Source organism: Medicago truncatula, chromosome 7, assembly GCF_003473485.1.
Source record: "Medicago truncatula cultivar Jemalong A17 chromosome 7, MtrunA17r5.0-ANR, whole genome shotgun sequence".
NCBI lineage: Eukaryota > Viridiplantae > Streptophyta > Magnoliopsida > Fabales > Fabaceae > Medicago > Medicago truncatula.
Window position 1 is genome coordinate 51297141 of NC_053048.1, and position 23534 is coordinate 51320674.

The 23534-nt window shown below is 33.2% G+C and overlaps 4 protein-coding genes and 1 long non-coding RNA gene across 6 annotated transcripts; 1 reads left to right on the forward strand and 4 right to left on the reverse strand.

Moving 5' to 3' along the window:
- Positions 1 to 1570: 1570 nt before the first annotated feature.
- On the forward strand, positions 1571 to 4566 carry LOC11430696 (sm-like protein LSM4). The gene is made up of 7 exons (XM_003625866.4): positions 1571 to 1727; positions 1941 to 1982; positions 2104 to 2202; positions 2298 to 2375; positions 2850 to 2886; positions 3390 to 3560; positions 4096 to 4566. The coding sequence occupies exons 1-7, from the start codon at positions 1725 to 1727 to the stop codon at positions 4116 to 4118; spliced, it is 453 nt and encodes a 150-aa protein (XP_003625914.1). The 5' UTR covers positions 1571 to 1724; the 3' UTR covers positions 4119 to 4566.
- Positions 4567 to 5435: 869 nt separating this feature from the next.
- On the reverse strand, positions 5436 to 10538 carry LOC11420988 (WD repeat-containing protein GTS1). The gene is made up of 8 exons (XM_003625881.4): positions 10287 to 10538; positions 9932 to 10139; positions 9483 to 9578; positions 9294 to 9368; positions 8162 to 8272; positions 7778 to 7869; positions 7259 to 7343; positions 5436 to 6039 (listed from the first exon to the last, which is right to left on the reverse strand). The coding sequence occupies exons 1-8, from the start codon at positions 10400 to 10402 to the stop codon at positions 5686 to 5688; spliced, it is 1137 nt and encodes a 378-aa protein (XP_003625929.1). The 5' UTR covers positions 10403 to 10538; the 3' UTR covers positions 5436 to 5685.
- Positions 10539 to 12038: 1500 nt separating this feature from the next.
- On the reverse strand, positions 12039 to 13038 carry LOC112416792 (uncharacterized). Its single transcript, XR_003007282.2, has 2 exons — positions 12892 to 13038; positions 12039 to 12302 (listed from the first exon to the last, which is right to left on the reverse strand). It is a non-coding gene; the product is annotated as an uncharacterized lncRNA (long non-coding RNA).
- Positions 13039 to 14938: 1900 nt separating this feature from the next.
- Positions 14939 to 18015, reverse strand: LOC11432522 (uncharacterized protein Os08g0359500). Of its 2 annotated transcripts, none has more exons than XM_039827785.1 (7): positions 17858 to 18015; positions 17167 to 17353; positions 16872 to 17028; positions 16734 to 16771; positions 16230 to 16391; positions 16087 to 16144; positions 14939 to 15285 (listed from the first exon to the last, which is right to left on the reverse strand). In XM_039827785.1, the coding sequence occupies exons 1-7, from the start codon at positions 17860 to 17862 to the stop codon at positions 15191 to 15193; spliced, it is 702 nt and encodes a 233-aa protein (XP_039683719.1). In that variant the 5' UTR covers positions 17863 to 18015; the 3' UTR covers positions 14939 to 15190. The 2 variants fall into 2 exon arrangements, with proteins under 2 accessions (XP_039683719.1, XP_003625928.2); XM_003625880.4 differs by having other exon boundaries at positions 16734 to 16774.
- Positions 18016 to 19600: 1585 nt separating this feature from the next.
- On the reverse strand, positions 19601 to 22943 carry LOC11427207 (probable E3 ubiquitin-protein ligase BAH1-like 1). The gene is made up of 6 exons (XM_003625878.4): positions 22605 to 22943; positions 22004 to 22248; positions 21659 to 21913; positions 21281 to 21418; positions 20056 to 20114; positions 19601 to 19896 (listed from the first exon to the last, which is right to left on the reverse strand). The coding sequence occupies exons 1-6, from the start codon at positions 22750 to 22752 to the stop codon at positions 19791 to 19793; spliced, it is 951 nt and encodes a 316-aa protein (XP_003625926.2). The 5' UTR covers positions 22753 to 22943; the 3' UTR covers positions 19601 to 19790.
- Positions 22944 to 23534: the final 591 nt, after the last annotated feature.

Below are 23534 nucleotides of genomic sequence, written 5' to 3' on the forward strand. Positions count from 1 at the left end.
CACAATACAATACAATTAAGACTCTAGACTTTTGAATTTCTAAGATGTATCAAATCAGTGCAGAAATTCAGTGTGCTTTGTAGAATCAAATTGACAGAGTTTTGGCGCTTTTTAACTTGTGTATGTCTCTCTCTTCAATCTTCAATTCTTCACTCCTTTATATAGAGGCGTGAAAGAGACGTTGAGATAATTAGCACGTCTAAAGAGTCGTTTGAAATCCTTTGATCATTCACCAGTAATCCTTTGCCTGATTTGGGTGTAGTCCTTTGAAGAATTAGCTTCAAATTCATTCCCACTTTGAAGGCACAAATTCTGCAGACATAGCTGTTGTCTTGTCTTGTAGCGTGGACAAAACAGAGTAGTGGAGGTAGTGGTTGTACACTTGTACTTTGTCAACTCTGTTAACGAAGGACAAATGCTCAGCGCTGTCCAAATGACCGTTGATACCTTCCTTTCAATTCTTCGTTCTTCTTAGATGAGATTGAAATGAGAAACAGCTACTTTGGATCTTTAGTTTGAATATATGGATTAAATGTAGCTTCTGGTGATGACTTCGCTTCTGATGAAAACCTTGCTTCTGATTACCTTCTGCTTCTGATGACGTCATCACTTCAGATGCACTTCAGCTTCAGAAGCACTTTAGCTTCAGACGCAGTTTTCTTCAGATGCTTAAAATTTCTTTTTCTTTCCATTGTTCTTCCAAGACCTATTGAAATAACTTGAGTAGCCTTTGGTCCTGTACACTTGAACAATTATTAGCAATAACCAATTGGCAATTTTTAATACCTTGTTATCATCAAAACTTATTAAGGTTCATTGTGAAACACATTTTGTTCCAACAACTTATTTATGCAAAACAACTTATTACGATCTCTTTTCAGATAAGTACCTACACATAAGCCGTTTTCTTCCCAAATAAGCTGTTTTGAATAAGTACCTACACATAACGGTCGATGTCTGTATTTTGTGTAGTTTTTTTTTTTCTTCTTCTTCTACCAATTTAACCATTCATTTGAAATACTATTTGCAAATTTATAGTCTTTTTTTATCGAATCAAATAATTTAATTTACTTTTATATTTGATCTTAGTATAGTTAATCCTAAACCAAATCTAATCTAATTCTTAACTCATTATTTTTAGTCAAAAATCCTTAAAATCTCCTAATAAATTCAATATAAACTAATTTTAATTCAAATTTGTTAAAAATAAAAATTTAAAAGCATACAATTTTGTCATAAAGTTTAAATAGCAACATGCTAGCCACAGCTCTTTTTTTTTTTTTTTCCTTTTTATTTATAAAAAACTAGTTGATCGCAACTCACAATTTATGTCAATATAAAGAAAGAGGACATATAAAAATATGATATGATAAAAATTGTTCAAATTACGATTAAAACTGAGTTTCCTTATTTAAAAAAAAAAATAGTTCTATTTAAAACGTGTCTTCATCGACATAAATAAATAAATGCATAATAAAGTATTATTTTACAATTGTTATCCATAAATAAATATAAATATAAATGATATAATTTTTTTTGTGTCAAAAAACAAAAATAATTAGGTTTCTCTATAAAATACAAGGGAATAAAGAAGAATGAAGAAATCGTTCAAATCAATCAGAAAGTGAGGGTTCTCTTTCCCTCCTCCACCTTCTCTCACACTCTGCTCTTTTGAATCGCACGCACAGGCACAGCTTCATCGACGCCACTTCAAGCTCGTCAACATGGTAAGTACTTTACCTTTAAAACGCTAACAACGCATACTAGATCTTCCTATTCTCTATTCCTTTTTCTCCTAAACCTACCCGCATTCAAATTCTCTCGGATCAGAAAATTCTCTTTAACAAAATTGAAGCACTAGGGTTTATGCTATAGTCACCGTTAATTATTTTTATGTTTGCAATCATGTTAATTTTCTTTTTACCTTTTCTTTTTTGCAGCTTCCTCTTTCTCTTCTTAAGACCGCACAAGGCCACCCTATGGTAAGTAACAAAAACCTTTTCTTTATTTTACCTTGTGATTATTTTATTTTATTTTATTTATAATAACAACTTTTGATTTTTCATTGTTGTTAAATAATTTTTTTTGAACTTGTTGTAACAGTTGGTGGAGCTGAAAAATGGAGAGACATATAATGGCCATTTGGTTAATTGTGATACATGGATGAACATTCATCTCCGAGAAGTTATTTGTACCTCTAAAGTAATGTTCTTTTTAAGTCTTCTTGTTTGTTGTCTTTTTAATTTGTTATTGTTGAAAGGTTGGTTTATGGATTTTGATTGAAGTTGGTAATGTAGGATGGAGATAGATTTTGGCGGATGCCTGAATGCTACATACGGGGAAATACGATCAAGTACCTTCGAGTTCCTGATGAGGTATGTAATGGTGGTGATTAGTTATTTGTAATGAGATTAAGGTTCATGTGCTATCAGCGTAGATAAGCTTTACACTGACATCTAATGAGGATTTAACAGTTTGCCACTTCATTAGTTTTAAGATTCGGTTGTAACTTGTAAGAGTAGATTAATATATCGGAATAGTGGATTCTTATTGGATGCATGTGTAAAGTTAGTTTACAATGACAGTACACTCCCTTTAATGTTATTTAAGAAAACCATTAGCGAATAGGTTGCTAAGAAGGTGAACCTTACCTTGTGGTCTATTGGTCTGTCTTGGTTTAGTTGGGAAAAACCTTGTGCTCAAGGGTTTAAGCCTTAAGGCTGTGCTCATACTTTTGTCTCGAGCTTCTGTATTGGGCTACCCTTTTAGTGAATCAGGTAATTTGTTAAGTGATGTCTGACTTATACATGGTTTTGTCAACTAATTTTGCTTCATTGCTTTTGATTTAGGTTATTGATAAAGTTCAGGAAGAAAAGAGCCGTACAGGTATGAAGTGTTAATTTTGATATCTAGTTTATTCTGAGAGTTCAAGTATGTCATATGTGTGTGTGTGTGATAAATCCTAAATTGACTAGGAATGGGCAAGCTGAGTAGGATATAAAGTGGAAGGACTTGTGAATCTGATGCCTTGAGATTTTGGATTGAAATATGGTGTCAAATCAACCAAAACTACATCTCTGTAGTGTTTTGGATGCCTAATAACAAACCCAACAAACTTCCCCTGCTGGGTCTAGCACTTGGTGTTTATCTTGATGTATATGTAAATTGTTCGTTTATAACTTATAAGGGGGAAAGGAATATTGGTGTGCACGTTATAATAAAGATGCATATATAATTTTCTTCTGATTGATTCTGACTTATGGCACATTTTTTTTTTTTTATAAAGATGCAAACTTCCCCTGTTGGATCCACACAATTTGAAATGCCATTTATGCAGCCTTCCAGTTATATAAAAAATAAAGTTATCTAATCAATGTCACCCTTTTCAGATCGCAAGCCACCTGGTGTGGGACGTGGTAGGGGTAGAGGTAGGGAGGATGCTGCTGGTGCTGGTGGACGCCAAACAAAAGGCACTGGGCGTGGTTTTGATGATGGTGGTGCTAGAGGAGCCGGAGGCCGAGGCAGGGCTAGCCAAGGTGGAAAGCCTGGAGGAAGCAGAGGTAAATCATAAATGCACTCATCATATGTTTTACAACCTCTATGCGTGTTTTCTTCAATCTTAAATTATGTTTTTGTTATTATGATACAAAAGACTAAATATTAACCACAACTTGATAAACTAGATTTATAATTCTAATCAAATAAAGAAGCAAATTACAGAGTATATAAAAAAAATACAGAAGCTAATTGTAAGTAAGAAATAATTTAAGATACTTTGAGAATTCAGATATTATAAGATATTTATCATATACTCTAATACCTTAAATTCACTATGTCAGAGGTCAAAGAGTTTCCTCGAATTATCTTTTATTTTCATCTAGACCAGATTTTCTCTTGATAAACTAGCAAGTTATTCCGCTGAAAAGGTCATTATTGTTGAAAGAACGCCTTAACAATTCTGTAATTTGATGGCTCTGATGTTAAATTTTTTTGTTCGAAAAATGCATAAAAGTTATACAGGTATTTTAATTTTTAAAATGATAGCATGGAGTTAAAGAATGTATAGTAATCAAATACCTTTTCTTCTTTTTGTAGGTGCTGGGCGAGGTAGAGGTTGATCTATGCAAATGATATGAAGTGTGAACTACTTCCAATGGGACTTTGCTCTACTTTTAGAGGCATTTGTGCTTGTCTTTATGCGTACCTGCAGCAGACTTCACTGCCCGTGTTTCATATGTTTCCTTGGATTTTAGCTTTGAAGCATTTTTCTTGTATTTATCTATGGTCTCAAAAATGTTGGTGCTATTATATATTATTTGAGGAAGGATTCTGTCTAATACCTTCCAATGGTAAACAGTTTTTTTTTCTTTATTTCCCCGCAGTAAGAAGAGCACCCAACGTTGGTATATTTGGGATGCTCCTTTAACAATTGTAGATGAAACGTTTGGGGGGTTTTAACTTGAAGTCATGTTCTAGTAATTTAGACGTTTGCTAGAAATTATCTGTTTTTTTCCTCATGAGGTTGAATGTTGATTTAAAACGTTTGGAGCAATCACGAATTTGAAATTTAGCTGTGTATGAAATTTAAATATCTTATGTGCAATGTTTAGAATTTTATAACAATTCCAATTTTTATATTACAAACTATTAAAAAATTTATCTTAGAAGGTATCCAACTATGGAGATTATTTATCTCCTTTATAAGACTTTCTTGTTGAGTTTATTAGAAAATAAGATAACATGACTTTCAAGCTTTAACAAATTTCCCCTACCTAATCTTGTTTCTAGAAATCATTTTCTTTGCACTACCAAAAAAAAGAAATCATTTTCTTTTCTTTTAGGGTCATAAATGGAGAGGATCTCAACTCTTTTTCTAGGTATTGTGCATAAATTAACTCTTTTGGGAAGAATGATTTTGTGAGAGTCGCTTGACTTACTTCGATTAGTTGCCTTTTATGGCCTTCAAGCTATTTTTATATTTTTTTCTTTTTCTCAGCTCAAGATGAATTCTTTTCTTTTCTATGCTCGATTGCTCTATTATTCTCTAAAAGACACCCATAGTTGGTCAGTTTCATACAAAGAATCGAGGACCAAAAAATATTTTCACTTTATGGCACAAATGGGGCAACTAGTTATTCATCAAAACATGCTTCATAAATAGAAATTAGTTTCAAAAAGGTTACAAGTCTAAGTTCGAACAATAGTCATTGAGTTATGGTGACCAAATATGGACCCACTCTTTATAACCGAATAAACAATTTGTTTTTTGATACAATTAAATAGACGAATAAAATTACTTAACTAAATACGATAAAATATGGACAATTCTACTATTAACAATATAAGTTAAATTTTTATTTGATTATTGTGTATTCTAAAAAAATTATAACCAAATACGATAAAATAAACATAAAGTTAAGCAACAACAAAGCGGAAAGACAAACACATAATGTCGCCTTGACGCTAGTGATACATAATGAATCAAATGATCTATATTTCTTATTTAAAATATAAAAGGGGCTTGTGCAAAACGCCCCATTACAAATATTACACGCAATAAACATAAAAGTAAAATTTTTAACCCAAAATCCATCACATCCTAACCCAAGTTTAATAAAAAACTAAATAAATAAACCAAAAAAAAATAATCAAACTGTTTAGTTAAGCAGCATAGGACTACTAGTATTAGTACGGGTGATGGCGATTTTTCTTGCAAGTTCTTTCCGGTTTCATAACCAATGAACTTGAAATCCAAGATTGGTTTTTTTGAGGGGAATCATCATCAGACAGCCAACAACATAGCCTACCATCTTCCCCACCTGTCCATCCAAAAATGCCTGAACTATGAACTCTGGACATAGGTAGAACACTTCTAACAACATCTGTATGGCCACCTTCGAGAATTGCTTCTGCACCTCCAATTGTTGTCGTTTCACTGTAATTTACAGGAAAGAAACCCAAAGTACCCGCATTTGTGCCACCGATCAACCATAGTTTTTCAGCTTCTCTTGAGTAGTGGCAATCAACGAAGTAGTCAACCTGCAATATAAAGTAAAGATCAGTTTGTTGGCTAAGGCTTGTAGTGACAAAATATTTGCCCAATAGAGCAGTATACAAGCTTTTGCTCCACAAGGTAATTGCAATCAGATAAGGAAGATCGTCTACCCAGCTTGTTCAACCAATGCCATGTATTTATGACTGAATTAGTAGCCAAATTGATCCTCAAAATTGCAAGTATCGATCAAAATAGTCTCCGAATTTAGCAAATTAACAAATACATCACTTAAATTGTAACATCAGTTAAAATAGTCCATCTGTTAACACTGATGTTGGAACCTATGATGTGGCACATTAAATGAACATGTAACCCCGTACGTGGATCTTACATCAATGCCATATCACCAGGAACTAAATTGTATAAAATTTAATTGAAGTCTTCGGATCTCAAGAGTAGCAGCTCTAAAATGGGCATGAAATGCAAAATTTAACATGTCACATAAGTTTCTGATGATGTGAGTATGTGACATTGAAGTGAGATCCAAGTGGAAGACCACGTGTTCAGTTAATGTGTCAAGACATAGCCTCTAACAATAGAAGTCAACGGAGTGACTATTTTCGGTGCTGCGTTATTATCTCAGGATGTATTTGCCAATTCATAAAATTCAGAGCATATTCACTCATTTATGACCACATTATGAATTTAAAGAGAATACGTAGTTTATAAATACAAGCTGTAGCCTCTCCTGGAATTTTCGACAAAGCTTGGTTGTCAATCCAACTCCACGCACTTCAATATGAAGTAGTATATGTAATTTAGCATGGCTGAAAAGCACACAAAGCAAAGGCTCTCCTGGAAGGAAAGCTCCAAAAGGATCAGGTTTAAAGAGAGCTAAAATTCTTACAGCCCCCCTCCATTCTTTCTTTCTTTCTTTCTTTCTTCTGTTCTGTCTCATGACAAGCAAATGATATATCATCTGCATAAGATGCCTACGCATCACATCACATTTTTATTTTTGAGGCAAAAACTTTAATTTTCGAAGAAAGCATTGGCGCGACAAGTAGAAGCCATGATTTCAAGTTGTGGAATTAGCCTAAGTAAGGCCGATTACAATAAAACTACAATGAATCGGCTCCTTCTTTGAACTCTGTAGTGGAGGTTGGCCTTTTATAGAAACTATATTTTTCATGTACGAAGTATAACACCTTTCAGGTTCAAACAAATAAGCATATTCCATCAAATAGGAAGGAAAGAACTCACATGATCCAAATTCCAACTTTCAGAAGCTAAAGTACGCGTGTCTGAGAAGTTTACTTCATTTCTTCCTTCTTTCCAGTCCCAAATGCTACACAAAAGAATATAAGAATCAGCCATAGCAAAAAGAGAGGAAGACTAAATCTGCACATGCAAATCCATATAACCCACATTAAGAGCATAAGAGTGTCTTGTATACATCAATTTACCATTCATTAGCTATGATGCACTGACAACAGGACACAACACTGACACATGCACGTTGACACCGGTAAAAACTTGAAAAAATGAATTAATTAAATGCAATCACATGTGTCAGTGTCGTGTCAGTGACCGGCACTGACATGTGTCGAACACCGGACACGCCTTCCATCAGAAGTGCCGGTGCTACATAGTTCATTAGCAACTATGAATTGATGACATTGAATTCAGTACAAAGCACAACACAATAACATGCGTCATTGCAAACGAGTAAACTATCTAACCGTTGAGGAAATAAAAACCAGTAATGGAGATAAATTGTACCCGAGAGTTTCAATATGAGTTAAACACCAAAGCTTCTGATAACTCTCTCCAAAAAAACCCACCTTTGCAATTGATGTTCCCACATTAATCACCTACATTTTGCAAGCAAAAAATTTGCTAATTTAGTATGAGCAACTTTCTTCAGTTCAAATATGCAAAGGACTTGAGAAACCTGTTTTTTTTTTTCAAATGTGAAACTTGAGCTCTGCATATGCAAGCATCAATAGTGTAAATAGGGTTATTAATTTGCATGTTGTGGAAGCAAACTATACAATCCTATTCTATTGATTACTTATCTGAGTTAAATATATTTGGCCATTTAAAAAGGTTGTAAATTGCAAGAATTGTCAACTGACTGAAATTTAATTTGAGTCTCAGACATACCGACTCTAGATGATCATCGTCGTTAATATCTCCAGTGGTATCAAATATGCAGACCAATCCATCAACTGAAGCAGAAATGAGCTTGCCTCGTTCTTCAGGGATAAAATGAACCTAGAATCACACATTTTCAACAAATCAGACATCAATTCACACATACATTCAACATATGATATATATGCTCCAGCTTGAGGGGGAGTTTTTTTATTTATTAGCTTGATATAGTTTCCTTACTTTCTATTTTTCATTTTTTGAGGGATTCTCTCTTGTATATAAATTTGCACAATCTCATTGTGAAATATAAGTTGATGACTCCATATCATTCAAATGAAGCCAAGCAAGGTAATAAAATACATGTGACAAATTCAGGATTTGTCAAGGCCAAAGTTGATCACTCCATATCATTCTACTCGTACAAGGCCAAAGTCAAAAAGCAAATTCTAATAATTGAATTACTCCTTACTTTTTTTGAACAAGCCAATTGAATCACTCCTTACTAATCCTGCATAAATAAGCAGTTTGCGTGGAATTGATCAAGTAATGCCTAAAGCCATGTTGAGCTATGAAAATGGCTACAGACAGAACCGGAAAAAGCCAATCATTCGAAGTCTCCAACTAACAATATCGGACACAGAATACGAGGAATCAAATATTTGGTTTTATAAATCTACAAGGAATAAGGTATATCCTCCATTATTTTCTGCAATAAGATTTCCACTATTGTTAGGAACCCAAGAATTGAATTCCAAAGAAATAACAATTTTATCAAGACATATTTTCCCCTTCACAATAGAGAATACTCTGTTCAAAATTACAAGATTCAAAGAATACTCATTTGTATTGTCCTACTTATCACATATTCCTCTAACAACGTATAACTACTTAAACTACTCTAGTATCCTTTTATTCTATAGTCCTAACAACTGTTTCTTCTTACAGAAATATCCCGAGCCCATTTGTTGGCAGTGTTAACTATCCTACAGTTTTTAAAACATATTATATTAAATCCTGCATTCTTACGTCAGTTTTTTAGGAGGGCATCACCAAGCCAAACATCCTTTCACCAAAGGGTTACAACTCCATCAGATCAAGTTTTAGATTAAGATGTAATTGAAAAACTTCAAACAGAACAAACCTGAGTGACATCATCCACATGAGAATCTTCTAGGCATGCAATTTGCTTGTTATTTCTCCAATCCCACAAGAGTACCTGGGATAATTACACGACACAGTATAAATTCCATACCAGTCTAAATCAATTCACACAGTATCTATCTATCTATCTATCTATCTATCACCAAGGTCCTCCAATAGAAAAGCAAACCTGTGAATCACAACCCGCAGCAACTAAATTTCCACTAGGTCCTCCAATAGAGAAGCTGAAGATTTCTTGAGACGGACCAGCATTGATAATAGAAACCTGCAGTTTTGACATTCAATTTAACACTCAAGCAGCAAAGAGATCATGGGCCTATTTGCATTGACTTATTTGAGCTTATCTAGTGGCATAGACACTGGTGAGACTATTCAAGAGAGTTTATGAAAAAATATTTGATTCAGCTTATTTCCATAAGCTCTTGAGGTCTGAGGATAGCTTGTGAAAAGGGCTTGTATGAAACAATTTAGCTTTATTTTGTCATTTATTATAGAAATAAACACTTATATGATTAGTGGTTGTGCTATACACGCTTAATTAAGTTGTTTATCTATAAGGCACCAATAATTATGGAGAGAAAAACCAAATAATAACATTAGTAACAACAAAAAATCAACCTGCTGAAATGTTCTAGTGTCCCAAGTCCTGATAGTACCATCTGAAGAACAAGAGCTTAGAATATTGGGATTAGAATGACCCGAAAACAAAATCTGATTGATAGTTGCAGTGTGACCCTTGCACTCTCCATAATATTGACCCATCACTGGTGAATACAATTTCACTGCGTTCGTTGAAAGTGAAACCGCCATTGAACTCCAATCATCCCTTCCATTCACAAAAAAAAAAAAAAAAAATCCCAAATATTATAAAAACTCCCAAATTAAGGGCACAAATAAAAAAGTGAACTTTTTCAATTTTTGATCAAGTTTGAGTATAATTAAAAAGCTTAAGAAGAAAGTGAAAAGGACGTACTTTGGGATGATTTGGAAAACATAATCGTCACCGAAATTAGTTTGGATAGAGTTTTTAAGACCGAAGCGTTTAACGTTGTTGGGTATGGGAAAAGGTCGTTGTTCCTCGACATCCATGGCCGTTGTTTGTGACTGTTTCTATGAAGGTGCAATTGCGGAGGAAGAAAAGGGTTTTAGGGCTCTGATCAGCTAACTAAGACGAGGTCCAGTTAAGCAAAGCTCAATAACCTCACTTTTTTTCTTCTTCATTATTCCATTATATTATCCTTTCTTATTAAATTAAATTATATATTAATGTTGTTATATTATTATTATAAGTTGCAGAGTTTTGGAATTGGACAACGATAATTTATGATGGTGATAAAAATGTTATTTTAAAAGAAATCAAGTGATCATGTGCCAATTTTGACTGGTGTTAGTCACACTTCAAAAAAACAAGTTACACCTAAATTTATTTAAAATTTTACAATAATATCAAAATTGTCATCTTCATGTAAATTTTTAAAAACCCATCTTTTATGATCATTATGAACTCTTACCCCCTTTCATCTACAAATCACCATAGATGTGCAACCAATATCTGAATCAACATCTTTGTTATTGTTCTGTACTATATTCATAAAGGTTTGTGAATTTCATGAATTTCATTTTCGATGAGTTTCTATTTGTTTATTGTTTGTTTTGGTATGAGATATGCCTGTCAATTTGATTTTAAGTGAGAGGTTAGTGTAAATTAAGTTTACGTGTATGTATATAAAAGGGGTTAGTGTAGTTTACGTATGTAGGTTAATGTAAATTAAAGTTTACGTATGTTGAATTTAGGTTATTGTAAATTCAGTTTACTTACATTCAATCTAGGTTAATGTAAATTAAGTTTACTTATGTTCAATTTAGGTTAATGTAAATTTAGTTTACGTATGTATATAAGAGGTTAGTGTAAATTAAGTTTACTTATGTTCAATCTAGGTTAATGTAAATTCAGTTTACTTATGTTCAATTTAGATTAATGTAAATTAAGTTTACTTACGTTCAATCTAGGTTAATGTAAATTCAGTTTACTTACGTTCAATCTAGGTTAATGTAAATTAAGTTTGTAAATTCAGTTTACCTACGTTCAATCTAGGTTAATGTAAACTAAGTTTACTTATGTTCAATTTAGATTAATGTAAATTAAGTTTACTTATGTTCAATTTACGTTAATGTAAATTTAGTTGATTTGAAATTTTTATTTTAGTTAAAAGGTATATTAGTTATTCTGGAGTGTAACTTTTTTTTTTTTTTGGTGTGACTAACACCAGTCTTTATATTTGTGAGACTTTTTTTTTATATATGTTTAGAGATGACAACTTTAGTGCATATTTCTTGTCCAAGCTAGGATCCTATTCTAAGCTATTTTCTATGAATGATAATAAAAGGGCTGGTATGTGTATATATATGATTTGCTAACTTAAACCAACAAAAAATATAAAGTTCCAAGTTAAAAAAATGCACCTTTTCATCGGATAAAAATAACCTTTATTATTTAAAACTAATAATTTAAGGGTCACATTAGTAATTTTCATTAAAACTTATTTCTTAACTTGTTAGACCCACTTTTATTTTATAACCAATTGCAAGTATTTTGACTACCGAGATTTAAATATTGTGGAAATTCTGTCACAATATTTAGGAAAATCTCAAATTTGATGTGCGAAATAAGATCAAGTGAATATTATACCAAGGTTCTTTTCCATCGAGAACCCTGGTTAGAAACAACAAATCACCGCCATTCATGCATTAAATAAATCTCAATTATACAATATCCTACTGTTAAGTCAACACATCAAAGAGGACACAAACGTCTCCCACTTAAAACTACCACTGAATGGCACAACGGAGGAAAAATTCACTCAACAGTCTTTCTAAGCATCTTCAAATCTTGCACTGCAAGGTTATTATGTGCTTGGAGTAGCTTCTACTTTACTCTCTGTAGTTGCCTCAGCAGCATCTTGCTCTCCAGGCTTTGACACTTCTTGATCTATAATTGGCAAACACAGAAGAGTCATATGTCCAATAGCCATGTCAAGCAACTAAGAAAAAGGAAATTAAAGGGGCTGAAAATTGCAAAGAATTGATGCTATAAACTACATGACTTCAAAATAAATCCTCTTTTCTTTAACTCCCTTACTCAAGGAGAATGCCCTCAGATTGAAATTAATAATCTCATAATATTGCGTATAAAATATGAATTTAATCTCTAGTCTTTAGAAATATATAAATGTATATATATTAAGTTTTTTATATTTGTGAAGAAGCTCAAGAAAGTATCCATGATGAATACAAGCTGTAGAGCTACTTATTTCCACTTCCGCAACTCAAGAGCTAACCCTTAACCCTCATGTTAACAACCAACGTAACTTTAAGAACATTTAATATATCCTAAAGCTACATTGTCATAAGTTGCATATTTCTTTAAACAGTAAGCTGCCTGTTTCTACATACAAGCATATTATATTAACATAACAAACCACAAAAAATCTAAGTATCATGCATACTATATAGTAACCAAGTATCATGTGCATGGAACAGAGAGAGAGATCAACAAAAATGAAAATGTGCATGCATACCTTCATCGTCACTCTCGTCAAACAAACCATCAGCGCACCCTCCTCTTTTCGGTTTCATTCCATTCTTTCTCTAATTGCCACCCGGACTTGTAATCAGTTCGGTCGTGCAAAAACTTGCATGAATCGCCGTAGCCACAATATCCGGTCTCCTTGAAGTCTTTGCATAGGTCGGGTTGATAATCGATTCTTGATGAAACTCTAATATGAGTTGAAGGTCGGAGAGGACCGTGTGTCGACCCACCAGTTCCCTCGAGACTCGTTTCAGTCTCCAAAGTTGCTGTTGCTTTGCTATCATGTTGAACTTGAATCTCTTTTGAAGATTCAAAATGAAAGCTAAGTTTCTTGGATGCTTCATTAGGTTTAGCGGTGGAAAAGAATAACCCATTGTATTTGTAGCACCTATGGCCCAATTGAAGCCCAGTTTTTCATTTAATAATAGTAAAATGTGCTTTTTGAGTCAAAAAAATAAAATAGAAATAAACCCAAAATCCAGCCAAGATTATTTTGTAAAAAAAATAACAAACCCAAAATTAAAATAGGTTAAATTACACTAGAGATCCTTTAAGTTTGTGGTTTGTAACAAATTAGTTAAGTTATTTTGGTCACACATAAGTTCTTTAAGTAGTCTGTAACAGATTGGTTCTTTAAGTTATTTTGGTCACAAATAAATACTTTAAGTTTGTAAACATTTTCTATTTAGTCCTTTCTTTAACCAAACAGTGATGTGGTAAAATGACTATATCGAAAATGTTTACAAACTTAAAGTACTTATTTGTGACCAAAATAACTTAAAGGATCAATCTGTTACAAACCTCAAACGTAAAAGACTTATGTGTGACCAAAATAATTTAAAGGACTAATATGTTACAAACCTCAAATTTAAAGGACACGTGGTGTAATTTAACCATTAAAATTAAAGTTTCTGCCCAAAGTTGGGACTTTCTCAGACAAAGCATACAATTCCCCAATCAAAAAAATAATCTAATTCAACATCACAAAAGCACTTATTTGAAACTTGAATCATAACCTAATTTGGAGGAAAAAAATCCTGAAAATACATCATTAAGGAGAGAGAGTAATACATAATTAAAGATATTAATAAAAAAAAGTAACATTAACTATTCATAGATATTAATTTTATCTTCTTCAAAATAAAATTATTCAGTGATAATATAATTGATTTTAGGATAATATTTTCTTCAAAACAACTTATAATTTAGGTCAGAGGGAGTAATAATTTTTTAATTAAAAACTAACAAATTCACAACACCATAAAAGCGCTTATTTGAAATCGCGATTTTGAAAGATATGGGTTAAGTCCGCAATTATCATGAAAATGACAGTATCCTTACACACTAATAAGTCTCTTAGCCGGAGGCTATTTAAATTTTTGCTAGAGTTAATTGCAACGGGGGGACTATCTGTGAACGTTTTTATTTTGCTGCACCAAGTTGCGTAACATTTTGTCAATTATTCCAAACTTGTAGGACTAAAATGAATTTTTTTCGTTGAGAAATTGTTGGGTTAACAAGGAAAGAATTTGATGACTATTGAAAAGTTTGCAACTATTGTTGAAAGTGTTGGTGGAAGAAAGTGCGAGCTTTCTATATACTGCGTGCGACTCAAATTTATTTTTTAGCAAACACTTCAGCACTTCAACGTTCAAAGACTTTCCACAGGCGCATAGATCTCTCCGATTATTTGATTTGATAAGACAATTAATGAATTAGGAAAAGAGAATTTTATGATAGCCAACACAATATAACATTACATACTACCATCAAGTTGATAGCAAAATATAATTTACTCCCACTTAGGTAAGCTCTAGAAGATAAAAAAACTGAAGATCTAATGTAAAGAAACTTCCCTAATATTGCACGTAAATCAAGTTGTATAATGCAGAACTTCTGAAAATTCCGTTCAAAGCGTTGAGTTTAGTGTACTCTACACTTGTCTCATTTCTAAGATCCTTTAATGATTCAAGTATTTTGACTACGGTGATTAAATCTTGTGGAAAATCTGTCACAATATTTAGGAAAATCTCAAATTTGATGTGCGAAATAAGATCAAGTGAATATTATACCAACGTTCTTTTCCATCGAGACAGCGCTGGCTAGAAACAAATCACCGCCATTCATGCATTAAATAAATCTCAATTATACAATATCCTACTGTTAAGTCAACACATCAAAGAGGACACAAACGTCTCCCACTTAAACTACCACTGAATGGCACAAAGGAGGAAAAATTTCACTCAACAGTCTTTATAAGCATCTTCAAATCTTGCACTGCAAGGTTATTATGTGCTTGGAGTAGCTTCTACACTCTCTGTAGCTGCCTCACCAGCGCTCTTGCCTGCAGCATCTTGCTCTCCAGGCTTTGACACTTCTTGATCTATAATTGGCAAACACAGATTAGTGCAAAAAATTACAATGGCCCAGAAATTTAGCAAGTATTTTGATGATGTTTTACAACTGCAACATTTGTTAACATGTCTTTATATTGCTTGCATTCATTATGAACATCTAGTTCAAAAAAGGGATTGTAAGCACACAGAAAAGTCATATGCCCAATCATGTCAAGCAACTAAGAAAAAGGAAATTAAAGGGGGCGAAAATTGCAAAGAATTGATGATATACTACACGACTTCAAAATAAATCCTCTTTTCTTTAACTCACTTACCGAAGTAGAATGCCCTCAAATTGAAATTAATAATCTCATAATATTACATGTAAAATATGAATTTAATCTCTAATCTTTAGAAATATATAAATGTATAAATTAATAATCTCATAATATTACATGTAAAATATGAATTTAATCTCTAATCTTTAGAAATATATAAATGTATATATATATATTAGGTTTTTTATATTTGTGAAGAAGCTCAAGAAAGTACACATGATGATACAAGCTGTAGAGCTACTTATTTCCACTTCCGCAACTCAAGAGCTAACATCCTTAACCCTCATGTTAACAACCAACTTTAAGAACATTTAATATATCCTAAAGCTACATTGTCATAAGTTCATATTTCTTTAAACAGTAAGCTGCCTGCTTCTACATACAAGCATATTATATTAACATAACAAACCACAAAAAATCAAAGTATCATGCATACTATATAGTAACCAAGTATCATGTGAATGGAACAGAGAGAGAGAGATCAACAAAAATGAAAATGTGAATGCATACCTTCATCGTCACTCTCGTCAATATCATCCATTGCATCACCACCCATCCCAGCAAATTTCTGCAGTACACACAAGTAAATAATTAAGTAATTACAACATATATAACAATAACAGAACAGCAAATCAACTGAAAACATCACATACAGAGAAGTCCATTCCTCCCAGTCCTTCCATTCCTCCCATGCCTCCCAGTCCTTCCATTCCTCCCATGCCTCCCATTCCTCCCATGCCCCCCATCATTCCTCCCAAGCCGCCCATGCCTCCCATTCCTCCCATGGGATCACCGCCACCCATCCCGCCGAATTTCTGCAGCAGTACACAGTAATTACAATGTAAAACATCAATAGAAGGAACATAAAATCAAATTAAGATATCACAAGTAAAATTCCATCTGTCCAATGGATCATGGCACATCCCACCAATTTAAGAGGTTAAAATAGAAATATTTTAGTGAGAATGGTGAAAAGTGATGAATTTAAGTTTTTAAAAGTTAAAATATCGTTGAATCCAATGTAAACCTGCTACTTTTGGTTTCCTTAACAAGTGCCTTAAGGGCACTTGTGGCACATGTTAGCATAATCCTAAAAATTAATATCAACAAAATGATACAACCGGGAAAGAAAAAAAAGAAAAAAACATATTGCATACCGAGAAATCCATTCCTCCCAAGTCTACATCACCACCACCACCTGACCAACAAAAACCGAGATAATTCGATCAGATTTCAAATAAAACTATATTGTTGTCCTATACATTAAAAAAACTCAAAGGACACATAATACATACCTTCTTCAACCTCATCTTCATCAACCCATTTATCCCAATCTATTTTCACATAATGAGGAGCCTTGCCTTCTCCACGCAACAACCTCTTCCACCATCCACTCTCAGCCTTCTGCACTACACAGAATATGTTTCGCACTCCTACACTGATTTTGCTCTCCTGCAATCAAAGAGTCATGAAGGAAACACATTAAAGACCATATATTTGCAAGCAAAGCATAACCTTGTCATAACAATTCTAAAAATGCTTGAGACCAAGTCATTATTCAACTCAATAACAATATAGTTTTAACCTCACCTCTACATTAACCTTGTCAAAGAGCTCAAGTTTCAGCTCATACTGATTGTCTCCAGCACCAGCACTACCAGAAAAGGTAAAATCACCTTCTGGAGTAAGATCAACTTTTGAATTTTTGGAATCAGCCAACTGCACTGTGATGTAGACCTTGTCTTCTCTCTGTGCCCACTTAACCTCAGGATGGCGACTGCATCATACAGTACAACGATAAACCAATAAGCATATAAATCAAAACCAACACATCCATTTTAAAACAGCTACAATAACAAAACTACATCTAATTGGAGATGAACAAACCAAATAATCATATACAAAAAAGCACAATTAAACCCTAAAAAACAAATTACAGATCAAAGTTGATAATTGCCATCACAATCTACATCAATTACTATAGAGGCATGATTTAATTATCAATTTCAAGATGCCACTAACATTTACTTTCAACGTTTTGTCTTAATTTAGTAAAAAAGTCTTTTTTATCAGGGAAAAAAAAAATTAAATTCAAAGGGTAAGTAACAAATCGGTAAAGATACCAAATCAATTGAAAAGATAAGGAAAAAAATAAACTTGAATCGATGAAAACAGAAAACGCGATTACAAGCTTATGTGATAAAATCAGAAGAGCATAATAAGATTAGAAAAAGAAAGAATGAGCTAAGAGATTTACAGATGCAGAGATTGGAGATAGTACCTCATGTTGTTGGATTGAATCGAAGATGAGAAAAAGAGGTAGGTACCGTAAAACCCTAATTCCTTCTTTGGTTAGTGACAGAAAAAACCCCAAAAGTGATACTTATTCAGCTGTTGCGTATTTATATGCCACGTTGATTGGATGACACTTCAAGTAGAGAGAGATCTAGTACTCTCCTGCAAGAATAGAATATGCTCAATTCATCACGGACTGGACTTTATGGCCCGACTATTACTTTGAGGGTTGTTGATATTTGCACCTGTGTTTTTTTTAATGTACCCCTTTATGTTTTATCACATGGAAGACACATGTGATGCCATCTTCCCTCTTTATTAGAGATGTCCATTTTCATCCGAAAGTAGGGACCATGAATGACTACCCCCATTCAAGGCCTATTGGTTTGCGGGGAATGCTTCCTCGTAGAAACGAGGGATGAAGAAGTCTCTTTAGGGATAATTTGATTGATGACAAGTACGAGGATAGTAACCCGTTACGTTATGTGGGATTTTGTCCACGATTCGTTTACTAAAATGCTCTTTTTTGTGTGTATATAGATGTTTTATAGATTTTGTTTGTGTTGTCTTTTCATGAGACTCAAAACAATGTCTGAACACTACCTATTTGATTGAAACTTATAAAAATTTTGGTATTTCATTAGGTTGATCGAATCCTTGCAAGGATTGTGAGAACATGGGAAGAACTCCCTGCAATAAAAAATGAATATGGCTGCAGTTTGGGTAACGGGGCTCGAGCGAGTTTGAGTACTCACCTCATCGCCCAACCCAATTTGACATTAGTACTCTCCGCAAGCACTCTTGAATAAATGCTTCCTCGACTAACCAATATATGGTGCGTGTCTGCGGTATCTTCACTGAACCAATTGCAAAGTCTCCAATCCTTCACCATATCTAGAGTCTATTTGACAAGACACATATTTGAACTTATAGTTTATGTTTTATAAACTCACATATAGCATCTTTTAATTTGATCGAATGTTTTAATATATTTAACTTTTAAAATCATTTTGGATACGATTTGTATGAAAAACCATCATCAATGATCAAACCTCAAATGCTTTAACAAAAAAGCAAGACTTAAAATATATTGGTGAAAGAAAATTGCAAGTGTTACCTTATTTAATTATTATTTTAAATCGAGAAGAAACTATATCGTTCAAAAGATAATTAAGGTACTAAGATCACATAAAATAACCTACTAGTAAATTAGACTACCTTTCCTTATAAAAAATATATAAAAAAAAAGAAAAAAAAAAAAAAAGAAGGTATATTAGACTACCTAAAGTGTAGAAAACTACCTCTTTGTGATGTGTAAAGTCAGCGCTACAATCTAACCAATCTGTCACTTCTCGAGACTGCAGTTTGGTCTAACCATAATCGAGTTTCTATTAGACTTGCATTGTTCAACAGAAGGGCTGAGTTGCAGTCCTCAGTGTTGTTTTTGTGATCAACATAATGAAACTATTGATCATTTTATTCATGGACTGTGACTCCATGTCCTATGAGCTGTAGCAAGAGTGCACTATAAGCTGTTGCTAATTTTAACAGTCACAAACACAGCCTTTACCTATGCTAGTTTCAAACATAAGATGTCGCCTTATGTCTTATCGGATCCTACAAACTGAATATCGATGCAGCTGGTGCAAGATGCATAAGGGATGTTGTGGTCACTTCAGGTTTTACGGCGCTGTTGAAAGGACTGGAGTTTGCACAAGATATGCTGTTCTTAATTAAACTTGGTGGCAGAATAGGTTATAGATAACAAATCTTGTTTATCACATTCCAACCATATAGATATTTTACAAGCAGTTGCGCTACCGCTACGATTAATTATTATAACATACAAAATGACAATCAAACAAATGTGTATGAAAGCTCATGATCTACTAAAGAAACTAATAAAGCTGGTGATCTTCTTAGACGCCCATGAAAGCTCTACACTGTGAATCCCAGTGTTCCTTTATTTGCTTAATCCTCTCTACCCTCTCTGATTGAAGTCTTTGTTCCCAGTATTCCTGACAGCTGTAAAAGTATCAAAATTACTAAAGTCAGACAAAGCATATAGCAGAAACTAACTGATAAAAAAGTGGATTTATATCCCCTATAGCCGCTGCACGATGTGGCAGCTGTGATGTCCATTAGATCTAGAGAGAAAATTTGAATAAATTGAATCATACATACCTTCGGCCTAATAGAATATTTAGTTCTTCCAAATGCACAGCACCTTCATAAACCGCACGCTGCCATCGACAAAATACAACTTTATTATAAGTTTCAAATTATTTTTAGTTACATAAAGAATCAATCAACCGTGGTTGTTTGTCAAGGACTTAGGGATGGCAATGGGTACCCAATGGATAGGGTACTATAGTACCCATCCCCATAAGCTCATTTGTAAAAAATGTCCGTACCCGAGCCCGTACCCTCGTGGGCAACAACTTTAGTGCCCTTCCCCATATCTTATGGGCACTTAAGTGCCCATACCTGCACCCGTTACCCGCACTTTCTCTATGAAAAGACAATAAAAAACATCACAATTGAAATAAAACTATGATCCAAAATTATTTAAATCAACTAATAAAATAGTACGAATCGTAGTATTTAGCCAAATAAAAAAACATCCAAAATATCCTTCAAAAATTAAAATAAAAACATTCAAATAATCGTAGTATTTAGGTTTAAACTTAAATAGCTCAAATTTTAGGTTAAGGTTTAGACTTAAATAGCTAAATAAATTAAATAATTGTACACCAAAAATAAATAAAGTATTTATTATATTATATAAATATGTACATGCGGGTTGCGGGGTTGAGTAGTATAGTACCCTTACCCGTGTCCATACCCATTAAAATTTGCGGGTAATTACCCTACCCATGCCCATACCCATGAAAGTGGGGTTTTACCCTACCCATTGTGGGTATTTTTTGCAGGTGCCCATCGGGTCTGGGTCCAATTGCCATCCCTAGTCAAGGTGCCTCAAATGAGTGAACAAAATCTTCCTTACAAACTACTATGTATAAGGGAAGCTGTAGAATGACAGAGGGAATGCAAAGACTCGAGAGTCACGCATTCTATAAGATTTAAATATTAAACTAAAGTCTAAAACTTAATACAGGCCTTAACATTTGAACTGTAGAGAATTTCACATAAATCACGCTCTTCAAATTAAACCGAAAACGAAGCCTAGAATAGAGTTCGGATCTAATGAGAGCACAATCTCCAATGTACAAATTAAGCATAGCCCTGAGGTTATTGATTATCCTTTTTGTTGGGTCTGAATCTAATTACTATACAAACACCCTTTCGGTTAAAGTGAAAATCTCCCTTTATTTGACATTTCTTGCTTGTTAGTAATCAAGTTCTATTAGAGTTTACAATATAATGTCATATCTGGTAGCTTAATTACCTCTCTGCATAGAGGACATTTTTCTTTAGGATTGGCTGCCTTAAGTCCATCGACAATAGATACTGATGCAGCCGAGCAAGCACAAATGTAACAGAATATATGGCCGCAAGTCAGAGAAACTGGATCAAACACAGTGTCCTGTCATTGAAGAGCCAGATGAATAATGTCAACATAAACATCATAATGTAATTAATGGTTCTGAAAAATGAAACCATTTATATATGTGAGATAAGAATGAAAAATAAAATTTAAGAATTAATATTATATGTGCCTAATCTTTAAATTGACTCGATCTTCTTGCAAGTTGCATCCAAGTCAAATGACAAATTAGAATGCGCATAATGCATATAAAGAGTAATGCATACACAATTAACTTACCAAGCATATAGAACAAGTCAAGTCAATGTCAATTTTGATAGAATCAAAGAGATCACAAGTAAGTGATGGTTTTCCATCCTTAAATGTGAGAGAACATTCATCAAACAAAGCAGTTTCCTTCCTTGAATTGACCTTGGTTTCTCTTAAATTGATGTGGAATGCCATAAGTTCACAGAGCCACGGACTTTGAAGAATTTCCTTGTGCATACTCTGAACTTGTGACTTAAACAATTGCCCTTGCTTGGAATAATGAACCTGCAATGACATTAAAAATAAGAGCACGTAAATCATCTAAACTTAAAACTAGCGCACCAAATTATTCTAACATTTATTTATTTATCATACCTTATCATACTTCTTTAGTATTTTTCGGATTGCGGTGGCATTTATGAGTGCATAAGTAACGAGATCTTCACCTTCTTGAATAAGAGCAGTATGGTTTTTATGATATTTACCTTTGAACCATAAAATGTACTTTCTGAAACCAGAAGCAAGATGTAGCTCAAGCAATTTCTGTGCACGCTGATTAAAGCAGCCTACTATCTCAGACATTTCACTGAGAAGTGAAGGGAAAAAGGTCCCATCACACACTGAATAAATATTACACCAAGTTAACTCAAACACTGAATAAATATTTGAAAGTGCATCAAATATTAAAGGTCTCAGTTAGTTCCCATATTTTCTGTTTTCATTTTAAATTAAACTCTAAACATAAGAAAATACAGATCCAATATTTTTTTCGTTGTTTTCTTTTACAATTTTTGAAAACAGATCTATCATATTCAAAAAATAAAGTCATAGATTCTAGAAACTTCAACCGATCATGCATGCAATAGAAGCAAACTCATAAAATACCCTCTTTGTAATAATTAATGATTCAACTCAGCAAGGAAGAAAAAATAAAAATTTAGAAAAAGAAAAGAGAAAAAAAGAAGATTTAGATGACCTGAGCAATGATCAGGGCAGGGTTGTGATTGAGAAGAATCTCTACGACACTTCTTCAAGATTTTTTTGAGCTTCTTGAATCCAACCTCAGGAAGTTTCTTCTGCTCCTGGCCTTGCATGTATTCCTGGTATTTTTTGCAGAACTTCATGTTTTATTATAAGTAACATTAATCTACTAAGATCCTATGGTTTTGTCATAAGAAACTAAAGGGATGTGGACAAGAATAATGTGATTGATTCGGTTTGTGTTGTTGTGTTGTGTCTATATAGTGAATTGAATTGCTTTGCTTCCCAAGTTCCTAGTGTTGCATACATTTTGACACCTTCCCATTTTTCTCGAGTGAAAAATAGTCAAAACATTTTTTGGTGTTTTTTTATGAATATATTTTTTTTTTAATGGAATCACCGGCCAGAAAAACAAAAGGAATAAAAGTAAAGTGAAAAGTTAAAGGTTGTAGGCTTACCATTTACAAAATAAAAGTTTTAACAAATATTAAATTTTTTACTCAAAAAAATAAAATAAATTAAATTTGGTATGATGTGATTGTAATATATCTACTTCTAAATTCTAATTAACCCACTTTCATTGATCTCATGATGTCGATTTGTGATCTTATAGTGTGTTGTTCTCAAAGATTCAATTTTTTCATATCAACTTTAATAGATTAATTTAACTTTTGAAAAAAAATTACATTTTTATATATGATAAAAATGATTAGTAAAACACCCCAACTTTATTAAAGATTTACCATAAAATTTACTTAAAGCAGACTATCACTTTCCGAATTTCAAACGAAAGTTCAAGTCACAACTGATAGGAAGAGAAGATATTTGTCCTGATCGTAATCTGTTAACTTAAATTTATTAATTGAGATTGATAAGTGATAGTGCTCATTTTTCCTATTAAAAAAAAAAGAGTAATCATATTTGA

What these genes read in the sequence shown, in the direction of transcription:
- LOC11420988 (XM_003625881.4), bottom strand. Translation starts at nt 10,402, where the DNA reads ATGGATGTCGAGGAACAACGACCTTTTCCCATACCCAACAACGTTAAA. An exon ending in ATGTGGATGATGTCACTCAG is followed by an intron (nt 8,273 to 9,293) that starts GTTTGTTCTGTT and finishes GTGTGATTCTAG; the next exon opens with GTTCATTTTATCCCTGAAGA. An exon ending in ACGATGATCATCTAGAGTCG is followed by an intron (nt 7,870 to 8,161) that starts GTATGTCTGAGA and finishes TGCAAAATGTAG; the next exon opens with GTGATTAATGTGGGAACATC.
- LOC11427207 (XM_003625878.4), bottom strand. Translation starts at nt 22,752, where the DNA reads ATGAAGTTCTGCAAAAAATACCAGGAATACATGCAAGGCCAGGAGCAG. An exon ending in TACTAAAGAAGTATGATAAG is followed by an intron (nt 21,914 to 22,003) that starts GTATGATAAATA and finishes ATGTCATTGCAG; the next exon opens with GTTCATTATTCCAAGCAAGG. An exon ending in AATGTCCTCTATGCAGAGAG is followed by an intron (nt 20,115 to 21,280) that starts GTAATTAAGCTA and finishes TGTCGATGGCAG; the next exon opens with CGTGCGGTTTATGAAGGTGC.
- LOC11430696 (XM_003625866.4), top strand. An exon ending in CCGCACAAGGCCACCCTATG is followed by an intron (nt 1,983 to 2,103) that starts GTAAGTAACAAA and finishes TTGTTGTAACAG; the next exon opens with TTGGTGGAGCTGAAAAATGG. An exon ending in AAAGCCTGGAGGAAGCAGAG is followed by an intron (nt 3,561 to 4,095) that starts GTAAATCATAAA and finishes TTCTTTTTGTAG; the next exon opens with GTGCTGGGCGAGGTAGAGGT.
- LOC11432522 (XM_003625880.4), bottom strand. An exon ending in TGGGAGGAATGGATTTCTCG is followed by an intron (nt 16,392 to 16,733) that starts GTATGCAATATG and finishes GTACTGCTGCAG; the next exon opens with AAATTCGGCGGGATGGGTGG. An exon ending in TGGGAGGAATGGACTTCTCT is followed by an intron (nt 16,145 to 16,229) that starts GTATGTGATGTT and finishes TGTGTACTGCAG; the next exon opens with AAATTTGCTGGGATGGGTGG.